Here is a 27,488-nt window from a genome sequence, read left to right as displayed (position 1 = left end):
CATAATATTTTGGAGGTAGCAAAACTCAAATTTTTTATTTCCTTAATTAGGTACTTCTTTAGAGAAATTTTGTACTTATGCTCATGATTTACCTCATTTTAAGTTTAAAAGGGAATTAATTAAGTAACGATGAAATACTACTGTACAAAGTAGGCACGATTAATTCAGATTGAACAAATGAAACAATGTAATGGGAAAAGTAGAGCGAAAGGAAGTGGGTGAGAGATGATCTCAAGAAAGAACTAAGTAGTCTTGTTGAGCAAAGAGATTTCGATTCAATTAAATTGGCGGAACGGAATTCAAATTTCAGATGTATGCTCTATTTGGCACTAACAGGATAAATGTATTTACACATTATCAAAACATTATAGAACTAGGTCCTGTAAGATATATTTACACATTCTTTGCCATATTTTTGCGAAGAAATCTCCACCAGTCATCCTCTATCATGGTCAGCTTCCCAAAATAAGAAGCTTGCAAAAAAATCAGACTAACCCATGGCCTCTGCAGCACCACCACTAAATCAGCTGTCACCCTTAACTACCTGTTTTGGCTAATCTACACCGGGGGGAGAGAGAGAGAGGGGGGGGGGGGGGGGGGGGGGTAACCTAATTCTAGCATTCACTTATAAAACCACATTCTGTTGCAGCATTAATCCATCTATTCTCAATCAGAAATATGAATAGCAAATTTCATCAGGCTACACCAGTAGACCTTGGAACATAATTCACTGGACCGTTGGACTGTAGCTCCTGCGGGAAAAATTTCCTTCTTTTAGATCAGCCACTGAGTAATTTAGCTTCTTTAGAATTTAATTGTCAGCTGAACATGGTTCAAATATGCCAAACTAAAAGCATAACAGTCATCTTGCAAAGTTTCTTCCAGCTTTGCGTAGATTTGCAATTGGCAAGCTTGCTCACTCGGGGCATAGACCCAAAATCTACATGTTAGAAAAATAATTAGCCACCCCAAATTAATAATGCACAAGCAGTATGATACAGTTACACTAGGAAGTAAGAAGTGCAAAAGATGGGGGAGGGGAACACTATGATGTGCAAGAGAACAGAAGTGATGGGGGATTGGGAATGTTTTGGTGCTACCAGTCATGTTGTATCTAATATAATTTTAAATTTATATAAAGTAATTCTTTAATAATTTTTTTTTACCAATGTACATGGAACAAGCCACCAGTCTAATATACTGAATTTTCCAAAAAAAAAGGGAACAAAATAGTGTACATTACCTACCTAAAGTCTATCTACCTACCAGAAATTCAAACTCCCAAGATAGAGATACAGATAGTTACATTATTTATAAGGAAAGAAGAAGCATGGACTGCCTTGTAGAATGGAATATAATGACATTGAGACAATTAGAATAAGATCAAAAGGCCCTCTAGACCCAGCCCCTGTTCCAAGGAAAACTAGTAAATGGACTTCAAAGATAGACATTTTACCAAACTCTAATCTCTCGAATAATGCAAATTCAATGCCAAGCCTTCTATCACTTAATTATACTAAAATACAAAGAAAAACTACTTAAAACAAGCGCCAAAATAAAGAAATCTTAACAAATTACAAAATTAAAAACCTGAATAATTACAGAATGCCTTACAACTAAACAATATACCAAAAACTAATAAAACAGCCCTAATTACTACCTCCATTTCATATTATTTGCAACTACAAAATCTCAAATGAACCTGGTTCACACTAATTTATTGTGGACCACTAACATAGACAATATAATTGTTTTATTAATAAAAAAAAGGTCACTATATTAAAATAAAAATTATTATGTTGAAATAAAAGTTAGTGTGACATTATAAAAGCTATAAGAAGTTAATTTTTTAATGAAATTTTTAATATAATGATCAATATGAATAATAAAGATCACTATGTTAAAATTAGGTCACTGTTTAACATAATGTTGTACTTTAAGTTCATAATAACATTAGGGTCACACAAGTTTTTAAAAAGGTTACTATATTAAAAACAAGGTTACTATAATAAAATTAGGGGGTTATTATGTTGAATATAATGTCAGTGACGTGTGTATAAACCCTAGGTCCATAATTGTGGACAAGGTCCACGCAAGATTTTTTGATTTGCAACTTGAAAAAAATAGATGCTACACATGATTTGCAACAATTTTTTTTCCCCCTTTTAGGTTGTCATTTATCTCTTATCTTTTTTCTCATCGCACGCATCCATATTTTTCTCTCTCCATTTTACTCTGACATGCCAAATAATATGAAACAGAGGTAGTATTAATTACAACGGATAAGCAGCATAATAATATAAAACCAGCCGAAGGTGAAGGATCAGATTTGGGGACCTCAAAGATTGAAGCAGAGATGATTTGAACAAAAGGCAGCAACACTACAGCAAGAAGCATGATTAGGAAGCAGAGATGACAAAGTGCTGTACATTTGGTCATCAGCTAAAAGAACGGTGGATCTGAAACTTATGACGCAGAGGCAGAACAACTAGACCTCACTGAAACAAAACAGATGATGAAGTCATTGCTCCAAGTCTCCAACTCAATAAGAGAAGAAACAACTCAGACTAGGCTACATTGGCGATTGATGAAAAATGAAGGCTTGAAAAGACATCACTCATCGGATAGGGTTAGAGTCTTAGAGATGGACATCACTGTAAAAAGGAATAAAGATAGGAAGAGTTAGGTGATGCTATAGAGTTTTGATTACCAAGGAAGAGGTGTGGGCATATCAATTAAGCCTGCAAGAAAGGAAAAGGGCTATGTGATGACAGCTGAGGAGAATGATGACTAGACACATGGTTTCATCATAGATTTCAAGCTGGGATTTTTTTTTTAGAGAAGTCAGAGCTTCTCCCTCTAGAAAAGAACCAAAGTTGAGAGCTTTTGCTTAAGTTGTTTCATCTAATTCAACATGGCAAAACAAGCTAAAAAAACTCATACCAGTAAGCATGGTTCACAAATTTCCTTTCCCTCGGTTATAGTAGGTATCTCAAAAAAAATCCAATCATAGATCATCACTACATTTAAAAGCAATAATAGAGTATATGCTTCTACTATTATTTTTCAAGGGAGAGATGTAGTACCTCCATTTGGATCTAGTTGCCACATAGTTATTTCATATTACATTACATATTGACAATAAATTTGACATAACTGTAAGGCCCTGTTCACTTCACCTTAAAAAAATAATATTAAGTAAAAATAATTTCAATTCTAGAAAAATAAGTTCAGTTCAGTAAAATTAATTTCAGATCAGTAAAAATAATTTAAGTTCAGTTCAGTAAAATTCAGTTTTCTTAAAGAAGAATTATAAAAGAAAATCTGTAAAAATAATTTCAGTTTATGAAAAATAATTTCAGTTCAGTAAAATTAATTTAAGTTCAGCCAATATAATTTTGTTTCAGTAAAAAAAATTTCAGTTCAGCAAAAATAAGGTGAAGTGAACGGGGCATAATATTCACAAGGCATTTAGAAGAAGTTTTCTCCATTAAACATACCAAAGAGTTTTTAGGCAAGTATCTACCACAAATTCATAATGGCCATACTACATACCTGATATGCAGGAGAACACACCCAACTTGATCCACGTGATCTTCCAGCAATGTTAGACAATAATAGCCCTCGTCTTCATTCAACTGACGGGCCACCACATGACAAAAATTCTTCACAGATAATCAAAATTGTGAAAGGTGAAAATCAGCCATTTCCTAAAAAGCATGATAAAATTGGCTCTACAAGGTAAACCCTTCAAGGTTAAAAAGGACAACCACCATAGAAATGGAAAGCCAATTCAATAAATAGCCTCCCACAATGGTCCCATGGAAGGTCTATTACACGTCTGAGTGTGCTACTACTATTTACATTGATTGGATGTGAGGTTATTAGATGTTTGTATACAAGGCCGTCTTCTTTGAGATCTTTGCTGGCGAGGGAATGTGAAAGGACCATCAGACCTTTTTCTACCAGCAGCAACATCAGATCCACATCCAGATTCACCATGAGTCCTTTGAAGTAAAGAATCTGGAAAGGTTTATTTTAAAACTTTATAATCTACAACAATTAATATCGATAACAAATGGCAGAAACATATTAAGAATATACATGTTTACATTAAATAAAAAACATATTTAAAAATGGTAATGTTATCCTGGACATTTAAAGTAACATGGAAGCATGTGAAGAAATACATCTCAAATAGCACACATACTAAGTAGACGTAATCAAGATTGCAACCTTCAGATCTTACTCCATGCAATTTTATCTTTTACAGAATTACAGTAAATATTCAAGCCACATCAAAAACCTCACAGATTGCTAAAGACCATCTAGGGGTAGCCATGCGATAAGGCTATCTCTGCTGATATACACTCCATTAATTTTATCTTCCTTTACATATTATACTTTCCCCAGCTAACTTTTTTAATACACTCACCTCATGTAATACCCCCCCCCCAAAAAAAAAAAAAAAACAAAAACAAAAAAAAAGGAGAAAAGAAAAAGAAAAAGAAAAATCCAAAGGGAATCCTGCTTGGCAATTGCTACTGTGCTTTGAAAACATGCCTATGCAAATATGATGTCACGGAGAAGATAGATTATCATCTACCAAAAAACAACTACGCAAGAAGACTGCAATCCTCGTAACTATCATGCCTGATGAACATATATCTCAGGAGGAAAAAAAATCTTCAATCAGTTGCTTGAATGGGTTAAAGCCCTTAAAGGCACAGTAAAAGTGTAGATGTTGTACACTACAAGTACCGCCGTACCTCCTTGGTATTACATGAAAAAACAACCTAATTTGCTGATGGGACTAGTCAAAACAACAATCCACAAATTGAGCATTGGTAAATTAAAAACAAAACCACCTTTTTTCAGTTGCTTGCATACTTTTAAAATGAAAATTGATTGTGGGGCAATATTGTCAGAATAGGAAATACAAATGGGAAGAAGCCATCTTCATTATCAGATATCTAATTCACAAAGTTATCATGAATTGTTAAAGATGCTATTCCAAATCTTCAAAAGTCTAGCTGTTCCATATGAGTTCGTTGCAAGTCTTGAATGTTGTCAGAGGATCCTTTCCATTTGGAGGAGATCTTTAACTATATTGATCGAGCCTAATTGCTCTCTTTTTTTATGGAGACACAACAAACAGACAAATTACATACAACAAATTGACTAGCACGTGTCAATGTACAATGTTGACCATATGTATATGGAATGATAATAATTATTAAAAAAATAAATAAATAATTCAGAATATACATTGAGACTAACCCAACAATATATTTCACAATAACATTTGATTTTTATAAATTAGTAATAAACATAGTCAAAGTTAATATATGAATAGTGTTATGTCAAATTATTGGTAGTATTTAGGAACGGAAGTAGTAATATCTATTCAAAGTGCCAACTACACCACACAAAACCGCAATCCGTTTTTTTACAGCTTGTTCTAAAATTGCAGCATGGTTTGGATTTTTCATCAACCTGTGGTTACCGTTTTAAGGTGCAGCTTTCCAAAAAAAAAAAAATCACACCACACCGCAAAGTGCAACTTAATGCAGTTTGTGATTTACTATAATTTAATTTTAACAAAACGAAAATGTGTAAGGTTAAAATATATCATGCAATACAATACAGTTATTAGAATGTTAAATTCCAAACCACAATTTTACGGTTTGATTAGGTTTGTGAACCATACTGCACCAAACTGGACCGTGAAGGCATGAACACCCCTAGAAAGAAGTATCAAATACAGCTAGACATAAAGATGCACTAAAGTTATCTAAAAAGGTTATTTTATACTCATCCTTCTGCATAGAGCATCAACGACTTCTTACAAATGACACTCGTCAAATAAGCAATTGAATGGCAAAAAATAGAAAAAAAAAAAAAAGTTTGACACTAAAAGAAAAACAAAGCATGCAGCATCTGAAAAGAATTGCCTTATTGCAATTTAAATTATAAGAAATATAAATAAAAACCTTAGAGTAAGACAGTCCTACCCCCTCATAATATTTAGCTTCAAAATAAAGCGAAGCAACATTTAAACTGGAATGAATACCTTCTTTGAACCTAAACTGGTTTTGCAAATCCAGCCCATTTTCGCAAGCAGATTCCTGATGAGCCTCCACATTGCTGCTGGAACTCTCATTTCCATTAGCCCCTGTTTTCAAAGAAATCCAATCCTCACCAGGACTGCTATTTAAAACTGGCAGCTCATTTCCGGAAACAACTGGATCTGGAAGGATAACTTCTAGAGGGATGTCTGCATTAGCAGAGGCAAATTGATGGTCAAATGAGTTGTGGGGATCATATGAGGCGATCACATGGGGAACAGGATCCATAGTGGAGCCAGAATTTAGCACACAATTAACAGGTCCCGAGTAGGCAGCAGGATTGTGCTCATTTAGCAAAGCTCCAGAAGTACCAAAGAAATCAAATCCAGAACCTCCTGGCAAACTATTGGGTGTAGGGGACTGAGAAATCAGAAAATCACCAGGATTCACATTGAAAATACCATGGCCCTCATCAGAACCAACAGGATATGAGCTGAGACCTTTTTCAGGCACAGGAATCGAGTATTCTTCATTTTTTGCATGAACCACAGGAAAAGTTTCAGGATAAACCAGGCTAACATCATCATCTTCTGAATCGCTGAGAATAATAACATCAGCACATGCAGTAGGAAGATTACAATTTTGGCCATTGGATTCATATATTTGGCCAAAGTTAGGCAGGCTTGAGCTAACTTCAGGTTCATTCATATCAGAAACACCATCTTGATTGATACTCGGGTCTCCATCATCTTTCAGATCTCCTGTGGTAGTGCTGCTCATTGTAATAATATTCTGGTCAATATTTTCAGCTTCGTCACTCCCTTGTCCAACAGCATGCCAGTTGGCAACATTATTTGGCATGCCTGGATTTGAAGTATTGCACTCTGACACATATTCCCTCGCAGTTTGTGACAGGTTGGACACCTGGACCAAACCATCTGGGCCGTGCCACTGAGCAAGATCCCCAACTTCACGGGCATTCTTTACTCGCCAAGAACCATCAGGCTTCATGTCAATCTCAGTTAACTCTTCTCCACAGCTTCGCATCTAGAGTTCACAAAAAATAGGGTCAAGAATATATATGATGACAATAGAAACAGGATACCTCGTGACCAGGGAATACCTTCTTTAGAATAAGATTGAAGAAAGGGTCAACAATAATATCTTCAAGGCAGTAGTTCTTCAAACATATAGGGCATTGCCACTGCAACAAATAGAAACAGTTTATACATGCATCATTTTTATCGGTAACAAGCAGTCAATTTGTAAAGTAAGTATAAATCTTGCCTTCCTAGAGCGTTCATTTAGTCCCACAAAAGTTTCAAGATCAAAGCAACCCATGTGTGCACAAGCTCTGAATCTTCCAGCAGTCCTCATTCTAGAGCCGCTCATCTGTGTTTCATGACCAAAAACCCCCAACCATAAGAAATAAAACATAAATACAGATAAAGATACAAACAATGCTTAAAAAGTCACTGTTCTTATAAAGGCAGAATGCCATGACCAGTTGAAAAAGAAAACAAAACATAGTGAGACACTATTTAGCTTCAAAAATACCATCAACATTATCCTGTCACCGCTCAGGAAATGATTTTCAGTTTTTCCTCATTTTTTTTTTAATTATTATTATGTCATTCTTGTTGGGGGGAGGGGTTAGTGTTTGTACTATTCAGGTGATTTATAGAGCTTGATTGAATAGGTGAATAGTGCCTACTTCACAACTGCTAAGACAAAAAAGTCAGTATATATTGAATGTTGTAATCCAGAGCTACATAATAAATATGGATGAATATGAAAATGAAAAGAATGTGGCATAGAACTCATTAATAGCATCACTGAAGAATAGCAAATAAGCAACAAAGTTGACTTAAACAAGTCCATGAAAGTTCCACCTTAAAGCTACATATTGTAAGTCCTAGCTTCAAAGAGCTTTGACTATGTGATTTGAATAGCAACATGGACAAATTATTTCAAAAGAAAACAACACAAAAAAATACTGAAATCTTATCAATATATAATGCCCACGTAATCCACATATATAGTGAATATATTCTTCAGATTTCTTATTAATAAATTAATCTTAAAATTATCAATACTAGGATTTTGTCTTTGAAAAATCAGTGAGGTGGTTACCGGAGATAGCCTCAGCTTTCCAAAATCATAGCTCTTATTTGGTAATCCATTATTAAAACAAATTTACTTTTATCTAATTAAAAAGTACATTACTCTTTCATCGATAAATTGAAGTCTGAGCATATAACTCCAATGTTTACATTTAGACAGATGAAGGCCTCAGGATTACGATCTTAAAGTTAGCCAAAGCCCAAAAATTCCACAAATCAAGCCAGGTAGCAACCCATGGTTCTATACCCTTTCACACACCACAGCGTATCATGATCTGGGTAAAAATTGACACATTGATCTGCATTATGGTGCTCCGCAATAATTTAATTCAATTTATAGAATTTCAGTACTAATACAGGACTTAACAAACCTTCATCTGTCAAGAAAATAAAATTAAAAGGCTAATTTACAACCAGGTTCAAGTCAAAAACAATCAACCAGCTAGCAAAAAGTAAACCAAGAAAACAAGAAATATGAGCTGATAAACTTTTCTTAATAATAAATTGCTTTTCTTTCTTTTTTTATTTGAACAATTATTTTTCTCTAGGAAGATCCATTTGATGATTTTGTTTGTCAATTTCGATTCTCATCTAACTAAATGGTATCAGGCTGTCAATTGACATATCTGTGAAATTAATAAGATTAGAAGTAGACCTGTTCAATGGGTTAGGGGCCCATTGAAAGCCCTGGTTCAGCCCTTTTATAAAAGGGTTTTACCCATCCAACATTTAAATGGAGTGGGCTTTTAAAGGGCTATTAAATAATGGGTTTTTAAAGGGTTGGGTCTAAGTTAAAAAGGGCTGAAATTGGGTAACACTTAAAAGGCTTTTTTATCCTAATTTTTCTGTTTGTTTCTAAAACTTTCTAACGACAATTTTAAAAATTCCCAATTTCCCCAAATTATGAACCCTAAAAAAATCCCCAAATTCTAAATCTTCAATTTATCACCTTCTTGCTTGCCGCTCTCAATTGATTACCAAGGTATGTTGTTCGATTTCGCTCAATTCTGCTTGATCAGTTTGCTTGTTTAGTTTGTTTGTTCGATTTCGCTCAATTCTGCTCTTTTTTTATCACCTTCTTGTTTGTATGATTTTGTGAGAACATGCCAACATGCTAATGTTTTGAGATAGTGACCACCTCTATGTACACTAATGCCACTAAATCTACAATCAATAGAATGAAAACTCCGTACTTAACCATTGACTTTTTCTATGTGATCCAACCAATTGAACCAATGTACCAAATTGATATAGTATTCCGTACTTAGCTCAAAAATAGAATACAAATATGAAGGTTTTGGTAGGTTGAATATTAGCATATACTTCTACTGCTGTACTTTGTTTATACATTTTTTAATGGGCTGGGCCGGGCTTAATGGCCCATGGACAAGTTTAGCCCATTTTAGATTAGGCTTGGCCCGGCCCGTCCCGGCCCATCTCATATAAAGCCCTGTCCAGCCCGGCCCGACCCGTTGAACAGGTCTAATTAGAAGTTAATCAAAGACTGCTATGTATCTACCAACTATCCCTAAACTTCAAACAAATTTTATGCCATGTCGTAGAAGCCATCAACCTTATGAAGCAAAAATGGAATAAAGGTGAGAAAAAAAGTATTTCCATATGGTTTTCCATAAATCTTAAATAAACTTTTGACAAGATACTGACTGGTGTGCTTTGGTAGACAATGACAAAGAAGGGTATACACGTAAATATATGTAAACAGTAAAACATAAGTATAGAGATCTGAGAACAAAAGTCAGTAGCAAAGAGTTTCCAGATTAAAATTGGACTGCAAGATCTTTCTGCTTTACAGTCATTTTAAATGAAGTAAGATGACGATGATATTGTATTTGGAACAGCAGGGGTTAGCACTAAATTGTGGCAGCAGAGACAAAAAATTAGAATCAAACGAATTTAGGCTAAGGTGTAATAAAACTAAATATATGAAGTGCCATTCTAGTGATGTAAGGTAGCCAAGAAAGGATGTAGTGATATTAGATAGAAGGATCGAAGGATAGCTACGAATCAAAGTTACCCAAAAAATACACGTTTGGAGTATCTTGGATCAATAGTACAAAGAAATGGAGTAAGACCGAGATGTAACTAGCAAGGGTTATAATACAACCATATCGTGCCATTAAAATATGAGGATAAATTCTAAAGGATAGCCATCAGACCCCTGCTATTAAATGGATCAAATTAGCTAAAGAAGATGGGTGAAACATAGATGTGATTGTTACGATAGATGTATGGGAAAACATGGAGGGATAAAATTAGAAACAAAAATATTCAGAGGAATTGCTGAAATTGAGGGAAAGGTAAGAAAGAACCGGCTATGTTGGCTTTAGCATGTGAGACATCATCGACCGAAAGAAGAAACCATAAGGAAGTAGAGTTTTGAAATGATGGGATATTTAAAAAAAAAAAGCCAAGATAAACGAAGGATGACTTGGATGGAGGAGTTTAAAATGACATAAAATGGGCACGTAATAGCATGTAACACTAGAGAAGAGGATCTTAGTGGATAATCACGGGAGATAGTTGTTTGGTTCATGCAACCAAACCATACTATAAAAAATAAGGCTTTGGTCTTCTGATCCAGAATCGTACCAGACCGTACCAGATCGATGGATTCCGGTTCAGTCCCCAGTCCTTAAAAACAAGGGTCTCTGGGTAAAAAACTGGAATTTATTAGTCCAGACCAAAAGCCTGGTTCATATGCAATTTTTTTTTTATCAGCCACAATGTTTATCTAACCCTAATAAATCCATTCACTTTCACCATAGCTGCCCACAAACTTCTTATTTCCCCTCTCTCTCTTTCACTCTCACTCACACTCTAACTCTCACTCACTGCCTCACCGGTCACCAAAGACCGTCGAAAACTTGGGACAGATGCCATTGCCACCAATCACCGCCGACTAGTGGCAACCACAATGTCTGGGTCAATTTCTTCCTTCACCTTCCTTTATCTTCAAACTCCATACCACCACTGCTCTTCAGCTTCTTCACATCCTGAACTCTCGTCGCACTGGATGAATTCAATAAGCTTTAGAGAAACAAAAATCTGCAGAGATTTAGCAATGGAAACCGTAGCACAAAGGACCTTCTCATCGTAAATTTGCGACCACTCCTGTACAACTTCTTATGTTCTCCTTTTTGGGCTTTTTTTTATTATTTCTTTTTACGGTTATATGAATATATGTTTTTTAAACTTTCAATTCACAAATCAACATATTGTATTTTCTGAATTTTATTTTGAATAATACTTGTGTTTTGTCATTATCAATCAATAACTATATACTAAAAGATACACCAACAATGACACGTGTCATCTCTTGGACTCTTGGTGTGTCCTTAGTATATTTTTTTTTGGAAAAAAATTCTATTTAAGAAACAAATTAATTCTTTCTACATACAAGTAATAATACCATATTAACATACAAAGTATAATAGAAGATTTGATACAACTTTTTTTTTTTTAGGGAAAATATTTGATACAACTTTCCAAAAAAAAAAAAACATATTGACAACTATAACTTAAGCAAAAATAAAATAAAAATAATATTCTTAACATAATTTGAAACATATGGACTTTTTCCTAGAAAACACATATTATGTACTACATACATTTATTAAAATAAGATTATATATTATTTTCTCGATTTTTTTAATTATTTAATAGAAGCTACAAATGACATGAAATGCGAAAATCAAATCAACAAATGACACTTTTGTCATTTCCTCAAAAAATTTATGATTAGAATTTCCATCAATTAATACTCTATGGATACTTCAATAAGATTTGTTAAGAACAACACATGTTGATTATTTATAGTGTAATTTTTCCTGTCATTTTTGTTGTTCAACTGGTATGAATTTAACATACGAAAGTAAAAAAATTTTAATAGTGTTAATTTTAAAACAGTTAATGAATATTACCATGCATTGCACGGGACCTAACCTAGTATGTTGCTAAGTTTTATTTACAAAGTTCAAAGTCATATTGTTATGTTGATTTTATATGTTGTTTGGGGTTTTAATTTATATAATGGTTCAGATTCATATAACTTTGGATTAGATGATTTGGAAGCTTAAATAGTGAGGTAGGTTCATCTTGGGTACGGAGTAGCAAGGGCAGCAAAAGAAAAAAAAAATGGCAAAGCCCTTTCCATCATATCCAAAACCGGACCAGAACGGATTTTTCAGGTTTGAACCAGAACTGGCCCAGAATCATCTGGCAGTCTACATCCTGCAAAAAGGGATCAATCATGGTTCCAGTCCAAAACGGTTATGGTCCAGTCCGATTTTGGACCGGTGCACAATATAAGCTATTGCCATTATGTACATTACTACCAGTATATTCATCTGACTAATTCTTTGATTTTGGGCCTAAACTGAAGTGTTGAACACGTCAATGAGATTGGAATCTGGAGTACTTGACATGAGTTTTACAGAAAAAACCAAAGAGCACTTCTTTACCTAGATAAAGAATAGAAATTATCATGTCCAGTAACAACCTTTACTCAAAGATTTTCAATTTTCCATTAGAGCACAACGAACCTGGTATATTTCAGCCTTACATACAATACAACTTGTTTACACCTGTAAAGCTTAACCAAATGCCACCTACATACCAAGACTACTAATTTACCAAATAGTTCTTGACCCGTATTTTCTTAAGCCAATACTCGAAAGTATGTTATCTTGGGGATAGAATGGCTTTTTTCAATTTAATACTCCCTCCGTCCAATAATATAGTTCCTGTTTTCCTATTTTGGAGAACCAAAATGTTGTTCCTGTTTCTATTTTTGGATAGTATGTGAATACCATTATACCCTCACTATTTTAACTTTATTCATTGTACTTCCTAATTTACCCTTGAATTTTGCACATGCCTTGTACTTTTTTCCTTCTCTCTCTAACTTTTTTCAATTATTGTACTTTTCACTTTTATTAATGTACTTTATCCACTTTCTCCTCCTATTTCTTAAATGCTGTGAAAAAATACAAACAAGAACTATATTATGGGACGGAGGGAGTATTAATTAATATTATGGATAGACCACTGGTGCTCTGTTAATGTATAGAACGAAGTAAAAATGAAACATGCAGTGTAAGTTGAAATATATCAAGTTATCCAACAACAACCACAAATGTCCATGAGATTGATCTTTTTTCAAATGACACAGTGTATTGTAGCATAAACAAATATTTTCCAATTTCATTACAGAAGACAACAACAAATAACCTGTTACAGAGTTTTTCGAATGACTCTTTTGGCTTTGCTTTTCAATAGTAGAAATTCTGAGGGAATGACGTATTATCCCTCCATAATTCAAAATCTATTATAATGATCATGCATCCATCGAAATTTTACTCAACAGCAAGGAAAAACAGCTGAATGAAATACTGGAGTAAATAATGCCGGGAATATTCGTTTAAAAAAGATTGACTTACAGGACAGCGGAGATTAACAGAGATTGAATCAGCAATGACCTCCAAATCACTATCACTGTCGTCATTGCCAGTCGTAATACCACCACCAATGCAACGCTGAACCCGAGCAAGTGCATCCACAAATGATTCACCATCAGATTCCTTGGGAATTATGCTTAGCACCTAGATAAACCATATATACAATGAGTTGATGGTACAACAGAAAAATTAAGTGCATAGTCCAGGCATGCCTGCACTTCGTAGCAGCTAAAAAATGTACAAGCTGATTTCAAGACCTCATGCAAACAATAAAAATAAAAAATTGAAACATAAAAGATAAGCAACTAGTACAAATTAATGCATTAGCACAAATGGACAATGTTCATACACCAATAAACTGAAGCTAAATACTACTACTTATTCCATCCCATAATGTTTGCCAGGAGATCAATGTTCAATAGTCCCATAAAGGTTTAAGGTTATTCCTCCTTTTTTTAGAAGTACCATTTTGGCATTTGACAATTCGACACTATTACATAATTCACTCTGACCACCATTGGTTATTAATATGTAAAGAGAAACAAAGTTTTTTTTTTTTTAATCTTGCTACATTCGTCTGTCTCAACATATAATATCAACTTTTTATGCTTTTTTACAACTCCTTCGTGTTTAAATAAATGAAACGTTTTCCTTTTCCGGCCATACTTACATAAATAAAATGTTTCCCTTTTTAGTAACTTCTCTCTAATTTAAATAATATTCTCTCTATTTTTTAATAATATTCTACTAACTAATGGTCCCCACAAAACCCCTTACTCTCTTCTCTCTCCTCAACATATACCCCACTACCTATTATTTTAATAAATCCAACTAACCTTCCTAAAACTCCGTGAAAGTCAAAACGTTTCATTTATTTAAACACGGAGGGAGTACTTGACACCTAACAATATTGAGGGTAAAAAAATGTGCACTGGAAAACATGCACTCAAAATGGAACAACTAAAAAAAATCTTTCTTTAAACACTAAGGTTATGTACCAGTGATACAGGGAACGCGGGACGTTGAGGCAAATCGCGATCTGAGTCGTTCGTACCGAATCGCGGAACGAACGCGACCCAAATCGCTAGGGTTCGCGACTCAGTTCGTAGTCGAAGCGTTCCCTTTTTCTTCTTCAGCAAGGTCGAATTTCTGAGTCAATAGCGGCAAAAATTGAAGGTTTACAGTGTTTGATAATGGCGAGTTCGCGAGGTTGAAGATGATACAGCTGTTGAAGATGATAAAGTGAAAAAGAAAAAGTTGGGGGGGCATTACGCATGAGACAAAACTTCTTTTTGAACTTCTTACTATATTGGGGCCCTCAATATAGGAAATAGGAATATATATTCATATAAAGTTATTATTTACACATTTTTTTAGTTTACTGAGTTTTTACTATGTCATTTTTTTTGTGCTAAACTTTACTAATGTCACTAGTCTCTAAGTCTCCTACTCATTACACTAGCTTATTGGGAACTTGAAGTCTTGAAAACTGAAAAGGACAACTTGCAAGTGATTAATTTTTAGTTTTTTTTTTTTTCAGATTATTATTTATAGATATATATATATATATATATATATATATATATATTAAAGTACACCCAGCGTTCCCGATTCACTCAATGTAGCGTTTCCCGTTTCCGTTTCCGTCCCGCGTTTCGTATCGAATTTCGTTCCTTGTATCATTGTTATGTACAAAGCTGGTCTCATCTGACTATTTTCTAATCTGATAATGATTTCCCCCTATATACAATACAACTTATTTCATAACTAAAACAATTGGATTAATATGCAATAGTATTATAATACTAACAAGTCTTTTAGAGGCATGAGTATCAGTAAGTACTATATAAAGCTTCAAATGAGAATCCAAATTGTATAAAGAACAGGAGGGAAGATGTAAATATGGGATCTCAGCATGTAATTTGTTGGTCAACTGTAAAAATAATTCAGTATAAACATACACATTACATCAGGGAACCAGAACAATAAAATAAAGAAAAAGGAAACAATCGTCAACAATTGCTCAAGCTAACAAGGTCAGCATCAATAATCAGTCGCAAAATACCCATTATAATCGATGTAATCATCAAATGCTTTTTCTAACCCATCATATTAAAATGTAACTTATGTAAGATTAATAAAATAAAAACAAAATAAAAAAAGAATCTTATCAATTCTTCCTGACAAATTGCTAATTCATCATTTTAATAAAGCACACAAAGTAGAATAGAAAAAAAGAGCATTAGTTCAACAATGTGATAAAGAATTAAAGAAAATTCAGACCCAAATTAAAGCAATCTGATTCAACTTTATGGTTTTCCATGATAAGAAAAAAATGAGGACTTATATTGGCATGGGGAGTGGGAAGGACCAGGGAGCTATAACAGTTTACTAGCATTGGGAGGAGAAGGGGCTAGGAAACAGAGGTGTTGTAGGGGTGCAGGAAGGCCAGGAAAGGCATTGAATAGGAGGAGCAAAGATGAGAGAGAAAGAGAGGAATTAACATTTTTATAAATAAAGGTAACTGGTACTGTTGGATTGTTTTAAGAAGAAATCCTTAAAATTACTCCGTAGTGATTAGAATTTTTCAGAGATGAGCAGTAGTTGGGATTAATATGAGAAGACCGCATATAGTGGGATTTTCAGAGTTATTTCTTCGCCCCCCAAAAAATCCTCCTATTCTGTCCCTGTCTTATATACTTAATAAAGAAAGGCATTGGAACAATGGTGGCAGCGCTACTGCTGAAAAATCAAAATACTAACTTTCCACAAATAGCTCGAAGCCGCCAAGCAAGGGGCGAGAAGGAGATGTACAAACCTACAACTCTTTACTAGAATTCCAGAAAACATAAATCAGGTACCATATATAATTGTACAGATCAAATTATCCAAGTAGGCAAGCCTTGAAATAGAAATTTGAAGACAAGCACAGCCCCAAAAAAGAAATTTACAAACCCAACCCCAGCTCCATCCCTTCATCTTTCATTCCCTACACCGCACACTGTCAAAATCTCCTCTATTAAAATACCTTGAACAAGCATCACCCATCCATTTCCCTTCATCCTTCACTCCCTAAACCTGCACACTGTCAAATTTCCCCCATTAAATTACCTTGGACAAGCACCACCCATCCATATCGACCAAGATATTAGTATCTCCATCAAATCTAACATCTAAGGCATGAAAAGAAAATCTAGACATTACTTCAACAGACAAAATAGCAACATCTCAACAATTAACTCTTACCTTTTTCATGTCAAGTAATATGGAGTAATTGCTAATTGGTAAAGGCAAGGCTTAGAAAGATTCAACATTTCTCAAAGGGTATCTTAATTCAAATAAACTTAATAAGACTAATATTACAGCATGCAAGTCCTAAAACTGAGAGGCCTTTGCCACCCAGCCAAGCTGCCAAAGGTAATTATAACAAGACACCATAGTATGTACCTCATAGAAAGGGGGAGACAAAGAGAGAAGGGCGATTTAACCTAGAGAGAGAGAGAGAGAGAGAGAGAGAGAGAGAGAGAGAGAGAGAAGATTCAAACTGACAAATCAAACGAGGGGAAGATACCTGCTCAAGCGTGCGCCTTCTCACAAGTTTGACACCAAAACAAAAAGTACGGGCATCAGCGCCAGATAAGGATATCTTATTAACTCCTTCCACAATGTACAATGTAATCTGCAAAAATTTAATATTTAGTGTGTTCACACAAGAAAATGCATGAAATATAAAGTGAATATGACTAGTAAAAGACATTCAATGATGAAATATGCTATATAAGTATATTGTCCCCAAGGTGTTCCACCTTCTGTTGCATTAGCTAAGGCCTGGGGTTTGGTAACTGATATTCTCGTGTTAGATAAGTAAGGAAATAAAAATTACAAAGGGACAAGATGCCCTAAAATCCTCAAGCAAAAAAAAAAAATATAAATGGATAGAAATGAAAAGGCAGGGACGCGGGGCCCACTAATGGAGTTATTTAACGGGTTCCCTTCATAGGTGGTTCTAGTCTAAGTTTTTGTATCTATAAGGTAATTATGTTTAGAAAAAAGTTACTACGTATATACAGTAGTTGTATTCATACAAACCTAATTAAAGGTAGTTTTCACCAAAAAAAAAAAAAAAAAAAATAATAATAATTAAAAAAAACCCTATTCATATTCTCAAATAGGAATATGACTCGAGAGACCCTTCAACGTGGGTTCGGTAAGGCAAGCGGTATTTGGCATGGCTAGAAGTAAGGCAAAATGGATCTTCCAAAACAGTTAAATGTGACTAATAGTCTTTAAACAGAGCTTTCTGAAACTGGGATCGCTGATAAGAGAATGAATTACAATCCCATCACTCCTGTTCCGAACAATGATCATTTACTCAGGTTTGGGACCCTTCAATACGCTTCTTGCTAAAGCCTTTAAGAATGTCACAAAAGTATTGGTCAATAATTAGAGCAGGTAATTCCCCTCAAGATTTTGCAGTTCCGTAGCACTTCTACTTAGGCAAAGCAGATCAATGACATAGCTAATAAATCCCGTTAAAAGTGAACAAGGGTGTAGTGTTCAGATAAGAATTTGAGAAAGCTCACTATGGAGTAAGTTGGGTTCTAAAATGTGCTTATTGAGAGGAGTATATTCAGTGGAGACATAAGATGGGGATTATATTCTTATAAGTTGTTTTTCAATATTGGCATAAGGAGCCCCTAAAGAGTGGTTAACTTTATCTTAAGGATTAAAGAAGGGAGAACTTTGATCTTCTTAACAATCTTAGTTGCTGACATGCTTAGTAGATTTTTTTAAAGGGGTGTGCAAGAGGGGCAATTGAATGACTTGGGTAGTGGGAGAAAGTTAAGTTCTCTTTTGCATTAAGGAGATGATAATATGCTTCATGCCTCATTCACAATCGTCTTGACACTGGACCAAGCGACTTGCATTTTTACCTATCTATCAGCAGGGGTGTAGCGTGGAAATGCTTATGAGCATGTACCAACACAAGCCGACATCTGATTTACAAGGCCTACCTTGACTATTGACAACAAGTGCAGGTGTGCAGGATTGGCAGATAATGGCTGAGTGACCCAAAGACGGCACAAATAGGACCGAATCACTGATATATGAGATGCTATATTACATGCGATGACACTAAAGCTCTACCAGAAACACAAGCATTAAAGCAAAGGCAACAACTTTGGATAGGAAGCTTGGATTTATTTATTACTATTCCCTAGAGAGCTTTACATTGGAATTACATAATCATGTTACATAATAATTGCTTTAAACTAGAAAACTTAATGTATGTCCTAGAAAACATAAAACAACAAAAGGGGTTAGAATCTAACACTACATGTAGTCACTGATTTATAAAGTACAAGTATATACGGACATACTCACGAATTATAGATTTTTGAAATGCTTTCGAGAGGATATGGCTTTACTAATGTCATTTATTAATGAAAATGAACCTTGGAGAATCTCTTGCATGAGCAGGGTTTCAAATCCAATGTCCCACTCTAGCACCCAAACCCCCTTCTTTTTTGGAGTTGCTAGTCAAATGTAGACCACACTCAAAATTCAGAGAATACTTCAAACACATTAGAGGGATAGAAGGGGGTTTATCTCTTAGGTGGTATTGTGGAAATGTTATCTAGTATCCCACTCCACTTCTCTTTTCAAAATTCCTTTTTTGAAGATAAAAATATACCTAAATCAAACAAATAAAAAGGTGTCTTGTCCCACAATATATAGGGAAAAGGTACCAAAAAAAAACTCACTTTTGCACCATCATCACGTCCATTAGCTCCTAACTGCTGTGAAACAGCTCTACTCACAGTCCTGACAGGGATACCTGATGATAAATATAACCAACCAATAAGAAAACAAGCGGCAAGATTTAATGAAGCTGTAGAAGTAAGCATTGATCAATATGGGATGAACATCATATTGACAGATAAGGTGAATCAGTTACAAATGGCATCATAATAAATAACTTCTCACTTAGCAAGCAACTTCTCAGTTTGCACAGATTAACATACCATTAACCTGCAGATCTGCATATAGCGGCCACTGCATCCGAAATGGAACACCATCATTAAAGAGCATGCACCAAGCCTGCAAAACAAATTAGTACACTTCAAGAGTTATTGAATGATAAAATTTCATGTTCTCACAACAACCAGAGTGTAGAAGAATAACCTGAACATCATATTCAGCCTTCTGCAACAATTCCCTATCCGCCTTTGTTAATTTGAAGTTCTTCTCCACGGTTACATGTGGGTTTGTACTGAATAACACAGAGAAGTAAATTAATGCAGAAACAAACTGTTATCACAGAAAGGAAAACCTTACCTGAAAAATAGCTACCATATAAAGAGTACGTAACAAAAAATGTTTCTGCAATTAAACCAAAAAGATATTTCCATATAGAATCACGTTTGACCATTACTTTTGTCTCTGGCACTCTAAATGCATAGGTAGCAGTGTGAGGCTGAGGGGTGGATTTTATGATTTTTATAACAAAAAGTTCTCTGCAGTGTAGTACTATAGCCTTCAAAACCTCTTTCCAACAAAACATATAATCCAAGTGAAAGATTTAGATCAAGGGAAAGATCAAATCTCAAGGCACAATACTGAAGTTTCTGCTAATGTCAACTCTGATTTAGATCTCATAACAAACTATCAAAACACATCCCCCCTCGCCCACCCCCAATGGGCAGATTCTAAAACCAATACCGCTCAGTACTTCACCTCATCTATCTAAACTATATGTTTCCTCTTGCTAGTCAATAAGTATAACATAATCCTTGCATAAACAATTCATAATAAGCCATGATAATGAATATCTCAACCAAAGAACCAATGGGGTGCTCATACGTGGTCAAAGAACTCTCACAGATGGGAGAAATAAACAGTATCACTCATAAAAAGTAAACAGGACATGCCTGCTTCGAATATAAGCTAATAGCTAAAATAACAGCCAAAAAGCAATCCAGCCCGAACCCACCACAATAGATCAAGATACTAACACACAAGTATGTGTGTATACATACTGACATACATAAATATACATACACACACATATACAAAGACATACACACAAACCTACGTGGCTACGTGCGTAAATATGTGTACATGTCTGACATGTTTCTAGTCTGTCTACACACATTGAAATAATAATGAGCCTATAATGAGCCTATAATCCTCTTGATATACTCATGCTATGTTCTCTCATAAAAGAGCATAGTTAAAATGCTTACATAATACAACAATATTGTTTGGATCATAGAATACTGAGAAACAGCGCATACCCATCAACAGGAAGTGTGGAAGATGATAGCTTGACAGGATACAGAGGATGTGCCATAGTTGCCCAAAAGCTGCAAACATATAGTAGTTGACCATAAGAAAGAGCATCCAAAAAAAAGAGTTAATACAAAAAAAAATGGGGGGAAAAGAATAGGAGGGGGAGACACATTTATGTCTTATTTTCCATTAAACCATTCACTTAATTTTTAAGGTGAGATAATAAACTTGTTTCAAGCATAAACACAACTATGTAGTTGCCAGGTTCTGTCGACAGGGTTAACCAAACCCAAATTCCTTGTTCTGCCCTATGGCTTCCAACATCCAGATTAAGTCACGGATGATGATAAATTAAAGTAATTGCTATCTAATGCCTTTATTTTGTTTAACGGAGTCTGATAGTCCATCAAATTGCATCAATATCATGCCATTGGATATCAGGCATTTCAGCTCCCGTTGGGGTTCATGTTCAGCTCATGTTTGTTCAAGAGTTTGCATCAGAATATATTATGTCACACTAAATGTTCCTGTAGTTAGAGGGTTACATCTGTCATGTGTAGCAAATAGTGAATTAACAATTTATCAAATTAACTCATATACTACGTGATTAGCCACTCATTTAGAAGACATCTTATCAGGATCAGCAGCCTCATAGCCCAATTATGGACTTAGACAAAACTGAATATCCTTATTTTTAAAATAAGTGAGCACATTTTTATGGCTAATTCTAATGACTAAAGATACAACTTAAAATCACAATTAAGCTCATTTACGAATCCACTGAAATAAAAAAGGGAGCTTAACATAGTACATATTTTAAAATAAAATATCCAAAACTTTAACTTTATATATCCAATAAATGACTGGTAACGTAAAATTGCGTCCAGCAACAGAATCCCAAATCAACTCCCAGTCAAATCTCGTTTTGATTACTTTTATACTACTAAAGATTCTGACTAATGTCTTTCAAACAGTGTTTGCAATGCTACAGATATAAGCCAAAAGGCCCAAAACAAACAGCATAATACAAAACAGAAAATTGGCATAGAGGGAAGAAAAATTGTACGTACGGATCGGCACGTTTCACTCGACATATTTCACATAAAAACTGAATAGGCATGGAAATCTTCTCTGTTGCCTTCTCAGGAATGATCACACAGCTGCTATGTTGCCATACATTGCAATCTGGATCCACACACTGCATTGGCAACTATGTTAGTAAAAGATAGTTTTTTCCAGGTCCCACATCAAAGTATCCAGAAATTAGAATAATAGCTGCAATATGTGAAGGCTACCGACCAATCAACATTATAAATATATAGTAGTATTTTAGGGATTACATTCAGAATGGGAATTACAGGGTAACCAACATTTATAATTTAAACAAATCAGAAACAGGCATAAAAATTTACCTGAACCAATGCACCACTTCCTGGAACATCACTGCCACAAGGACAACGAATTTTCTTTTCTAACTCATTTAAATCTTCAGCTTCCTCTTTAGGTTGCGTTCTGCTGCTACCTGAACAATTTTGTTTTTTTGCACTTGAGCCATTACTTCCGGATTCATGCATCTTTCTGGACTCCAAAGACAGCACAAAGTTAATTAAAAAAAATCCAAAAGGAGTTAAAAACACAGTAAGACAGTGCAAATCCACAAATACATAATCAAGGATAGGGACAAGTAAAAGAGTTTCTTAAACTATCTCTAAGCAGTAAGCACTCAGGACTTTCACATAGATCATGATCACCCTCCTAACATGAGTATCTTATGAGACCCTATTTTTTCCCTTGCTTGATCAAGACAAAAAAAAGGTTGATTACTCTATCATCTTCTCTTGAACAAGATCAGAGGTAGACAGGCATTAATGTTGCCTCAGCTATCACCTATCAGGCAACAGAATGCTCAGGAGTGAGTTAAAACATGCATGCATGTGAACATACAGTTATTTCTATCTTGAAAGTCCCAAAAGATACCTCATTCTCAACAATATATTAGGACATTAGGTTGCAACTTCCGAAAAATGTTATCTAATACGTAACAACAAACTGAAAAGGTGCACAGTGTTTATAATCAGGATTAACATCCAATTCATGATTTAAAAAAAAAAAAAAAAAAAAAAGGAAACAAAGAAGAAGAAGAAGAAAGAGGCAATTCACTACTTCCAAGTGCAGACGTAACGGTGGGAATAGACAGTAACGCAATATATAAATAGCTGTTATACAATAGAGGATCTATGGAGAGCCATTTTCATCAGTGCAAGGAGCTTGTTAAATTCTAAAAACAATTAAACACAACAAGGGGAGTAGTTCACCTGTATGCATCTTCAATTATTTCCACCAATCCTTCCTTCCCATTGACATTATTCTTGAAGAGACCTGGAGCTGTAAACAAATAGCTGGTGTAAAACAATACATCCAATGAAACAAACATGACCACATGCAGAGATACAAACTTGTGTAAGAGAAAAGAAGGTAACTCTAGATAAAATAAATCTGGAAATAGATACAAGAAAAGATTCAAAGAATCAAGAAAGATGCATTCAAAATATTAGCAATTGACAAGAAAAAAATGAACTAATGTAGAAATTACACAGCTATATAAGACAACATGAGTAATATAAAGGTTGAAAACTAGAAACTCACTGCCTTCATCATAAAGCAAGGCCAAAATTCTGTCCACAAGATCCTGCATACAAGAATAATAGACAGGAAATGTTTTCTCAAAATCAGGAATTAAAAGAGAGACAGAAAAGGTAGTTGGAATAACATTGCATTCGATTCTGTCCAAAAACCATTCAACATTTGGTATATCCAAAGTCAAATATTAAATCAAGCAAGTATTACCTGCTTCCTCCCTTGCTTTGGAAGGCCTACTTGAGTAAGAACATCCTTTAGCTCTATTAACCGGAATTGTAACAACTTGTCCTACAAATGCAAAAGGGCATTAACATAATGCATGGCTACTTCTTTATTTAAAAAATAAATAAATAAACTATTTAGTTTCTTAAGATATCTCACACTTATGAAGGTCACAGGACGCTTAGAGAAGATGAATTATATAATGGTCGATAAAACAAAATTCAAGATAATAGGAAAATTCATATCTTGACGACAAAAGAGAAAGGAATACTAAATTCATCAATACTCAATATCATACCTCAAAATTATGGCAATCGCAAAAAAATATACTTCATCCGTTTCTTTTTAGTTGACACGTTTCTTTAGTCACGTTTGCCAATGTACAAATTCAACCATTTATATCTTTAATTATCGATAAACAAAAATTATGAAATCTTTGATATTTTGTAAATATATATTGTGACGAATCTAACAAGATCCCACATGACTATATTTTTAATTACGTATAAAGCACAAAACACGGTCAAAAGGAGAGTGTGTGAATAGTGCTAAAGTCAAAACGCGTCAACTAATAAAAAACGGAGGTAGTAATAAACACAAGCCTATTACTTGTTGCATTTAAGAAACATTTGCAGTTCCATTGATGAATTACTATCGAAAAACCTTCCTGCAAGACTCATTGTTTTCCCCTCTTTTTTTCATATGTTGTTCGTAAGGAATAGTAAGAGAAATCTTTCTAATGTGGAGCTTTTATCAACTCAGAGTCAATTTTAGTTTCAAACATGACTCTCATTGCACACACTATCACCTTAAAGATGTCATAGGACTTTCTGCTTACGTATACTAACTTCTTTCCGAATGATGAACAAACATGAAGTATGTTGGAACTAGGAACAGCTAATGTTCATATGGGAAGACTATGTAAAAATCTCATGCCGTTTCCTACAGCTTGACTTCTTTATTGTTTTCAAGATCCAGTTAAGCCGTCCCAAGTTGACATCATATCATACCATCCTGTCCTCTAACATGAAAAATCACCCTTAGCTAATATCATGCCAGAACAATACTTACAAATTTAGCCTCAAATTTACAAGTCATAATATAAAATATAGAATTTCGTGTGTTCTAATCTCAGAACTACTAATGCAATACCGTGATACCCTCTGTTTGTACAAATTTATCATTGTTCACCAAAATAAGTATGTCCTACATTCTTTTTAAATTGTAATGTTTGGGTTTTCACACTTGAAAAAGCACGTTTTACAACATTAATAAATTTAATTATACTTTAGTAAATATTACAAAAAGTTAATATTTTGAAAAAATATATATCAAGACGAATCGAGCAAGGCCTCACATGATTACGCTTCCTTTAATTCAAAAGAGACAGTCAAACAAATGTGTGTGAACAGTGTAAAATCTCCCAACATTCCAATTAAAAAAGAACATAGGAAATAAATAAATTATAGAAATCAGGACTCACAAGAATCAGACCATCAAGCCCCACTTGAGTCACTTAATAGGATTCTATCTTCCACAACTTAAAACTAAGCCAATGCTTAAAACTGGAGAAACATTCAAGACCAACTTAGACATTAAAATCTATCATATGATTCTTAAGGTACGCATATTTGGAATGGATATGATTTGTTGAATTTGATCCAGTGACAAAGGTATGTGGCTGAAATAAACTTGAGTATGGATGCCTATGCTCTTCATCTCTCCCAAAATCCCCAAATCTTTTACCCATCCCTCCCTCATAGATTGATACCTCCCCTTCCCTCTCTCTTCTCTCTGCCTACCTTCTTTCTCACCCAACTATCTTTATTTTTAGTTTGATATTAATACTAAAATGGTAATTTTTTAAAACATTCGGATAAGGGGGTTCACATTTTATGATTAAGATAACCAAAAAGCTATATACTTCTCATTCTCGTACCATCTTATCAACTATTTGGACCAATTCCCCCCTAAGTTCATACTAAATTTCCTGACAAGAAGAATTCAAGAAGTGGAAAAAAAAAACTTAATCAATATACTATGAGACTGCCAAGTAAGATCCACAAGTTCTACATTTGTATGAAAATGAAGGTAAGTGCAAACACTATATCTTTTGTAATCAAACTACTGACGAATAATAAGTAAACTCTAAATTTTATTCACCCTCTCTAGAAGGTCACTTTACCCGACCCATAATCCTGACGACTACTTTTGCACATGAACCCCTAAAGAAAAGGCCAAAGCAACACTGAACCCCCCCCCCCACCCATCCCACACACACACACACACACACACACACAATGTTACCTCACCGCTGAGATATAGACAAACACGCCCCATTACAGATTTATGAACTCTAGCAAGCTAACACAATACAATGCACAAATGATAAGACCAGTGTTGCTCTATGGTACAGAATGTTGGGCTTCTAAGAAAGAGCATATTAAAAAGATGGAGGTTACGGAAATGCGCATGTTAAGGTGGATGTGTGGAAACACTTTAAGAGATAGAATCAGAAATGAGGTTATTCGCAAGAAAGTAGGTGTGGCGGACATTGTAGATAAATTAAGGGAAAATCGTCTGCGTTGGTTTGGACATGTAAGACGGAGACCCGAGGGTGCACCGGTGCGAAGAGTGGAAGAGTGGGACCATGGAGGGATTAAACGAGGAAGAGGGAGACCAAAGATGACTTGGTTGGAAGGAGTGAGGAAGGATATGAAGTGCATGGATTTACGTGAGGATGAAGTTTTGGATCGTAAGGGATGGAGGAGAAAGATTTATGTTGATGACTACACGGAATAATCAAATTTGGTTCATGTTAGCCGACCCCACTTTTGGGATTAAGGCTTTGATTGATTGATTGATTGATTATTCTAGCTTAAACCCAAACTCGGACCACCATCGTTTCGAACAACAACAATTCAACGTGCAATAAGGAAGAAACGAGCGAAACCAATACATTAAACTCAAAAAGCACAACTCGTTAAACTGGAGAGTTTCTACACACCTTGCAAAAAAAATTAAATAAAAATTATTCCAGTTTTATAATACCTTGCAAGCAGTGATCAATTCCTCATCCATCTCCATACACCAACTCGGAAACGATCACCTTTATCAAAATTGATCGATAGAAGAACCCTAACACACTGGGTTGAAAAATAATTCACAGGATTCGAAATTGCAGCTGGGTTAAAAAAACGATAAGACAATCAGAGAAGAATCAAAATTAAACAATCGTAATCAATGAAATTTTAATAAATTCCAAATTTTGAAACACCAATTAAACAAATGCTCAATCACTCAAAATAATCAATCAAAAAGTGAAAATTAACACACATTGCATGAAAAATTGGAGCAAATAATCCAAAAAAAATAAATACAGAATTAAAGGGAATTACTCGAATTGAAGAACCAAAAAAACCCCAGAAATTGAATGTTACGGAAACCCACAAAACTCAATTTGATTGTTACAGAATTAAAAACCCTTTTTTGGGGGGTTTTCTGCTTCTCAATTTTTGCAGTTTTTTTTTTTTTTTTTTTTTTGGGTGAATTTATATATGAATGGGAGTGAGTACTAGGTTTTTGAAGGAGTGAGTAAAACAGGTTTGAGTTTTCTGGGTAGTCAGCTGAATAACTGAGTTGATGAAAAGGGTAGTTTTTCAAAG

At 34.7% G+C, this 27,488-nt stretch overlaps 1 protein-coding gene across 2 annotated transcripts; it reads right to left on the bottom strand.

Moving 5' to 3' along the window:
• Positions 1 to 92: 92 nt before the first annotated feature.
• LOC145641939 (E3 SUMO-protein ligase SIZ1-like) lies at positions 93 to 27,488 on the bottom strand. Of its 2 annotated transcripts, XM_081692971.1 has the most exons (18): positions 27,222 to 27,488; positions 26,875 to 27,007; positions 23,809 to 23,889; positions 23,608 to 23,650; positions 23,277 to 23,346; positions 22,374 to 22,539; positions 22,032 to 22,159; positions 20,967 to 21,035; positions 19,855 to 19,942; positions 19,695 to 19,770; positions 19,434 to 19,507; positions 17,240 to 17,347; positions 13,651 to 13,812; positions 7,356 to 7,460; positions 7,192 to 7,272; positions 6,074 to 7,115; positions 3,556 to 4,023; positions 93 to 940 (listed from the first exon to the last, which is right to left on the bottom strand). In XM_081692971.1, exons 2-17 carry the CDS (start codon positions 26,908 to 26,910, stop codon positions 3,857 to 3,859), a joined length of 2,496 nt encoding a protein of 831 aa, XP_081549097.1. In that variant the 5' UTR covers positions 26,911 to 27,007; positions 27,222 to 27,488; the 3' UTR covers positions 93 to 940; positions 3,556 to 3,856. The 2 variants fall into 2 exon arrangements, with proteins under 2 accessions (XP_081549097.1, XP_081549096.1); XM_081692970.1 differs by lacking the exons at positions 93 to 940; positions 3,556 to 4,023 and having other exon boundaries at positions 5,297 to 7,115.

The sequence above is a fragment of the Chenopodium album genome, chromosome 8, assembly GCF_948465745.1.
Source record: "Chenopodium album chromosome 8, dcCheAlbu1.1, whole genome shotgun sequence".
NCBI lineage: Eukaryota > Viridiplantae > Streptophyta > Magnoliopsida > Caryophyllales > Amaranthaceae > Chenopodium > Chenopodium album.
The sequence above is the reverse complement of the archived record's forward strand: the minus strand, read 5'-3'. Positions and strand labels throughout refer to the sequence as shown.

Bases quoted from the DNA above. Each gene is read 5' to 3' on its own strand.
- LOC145641939 (XM_081692970.1), bottom strand. From the start codon at position 26,910: ATGGAGATGGATGAGGAATTGATCACTGCTTGCAAG. The intron at 23,651-23,808 runs GTAATACTTGCT...TCTTGTATGCAG, and splicing joins CAAAGCAAGGGAGGAAGCAG to GATCTTGTGGACAGAATTTT. The intron at 19,508-19,694 runs GTATGTTAATCT...ATTTATCATCAG, and splicing joins TGCAGATCTGCAGGTTAATG to GTATCCCTGTCAGGACTGTG.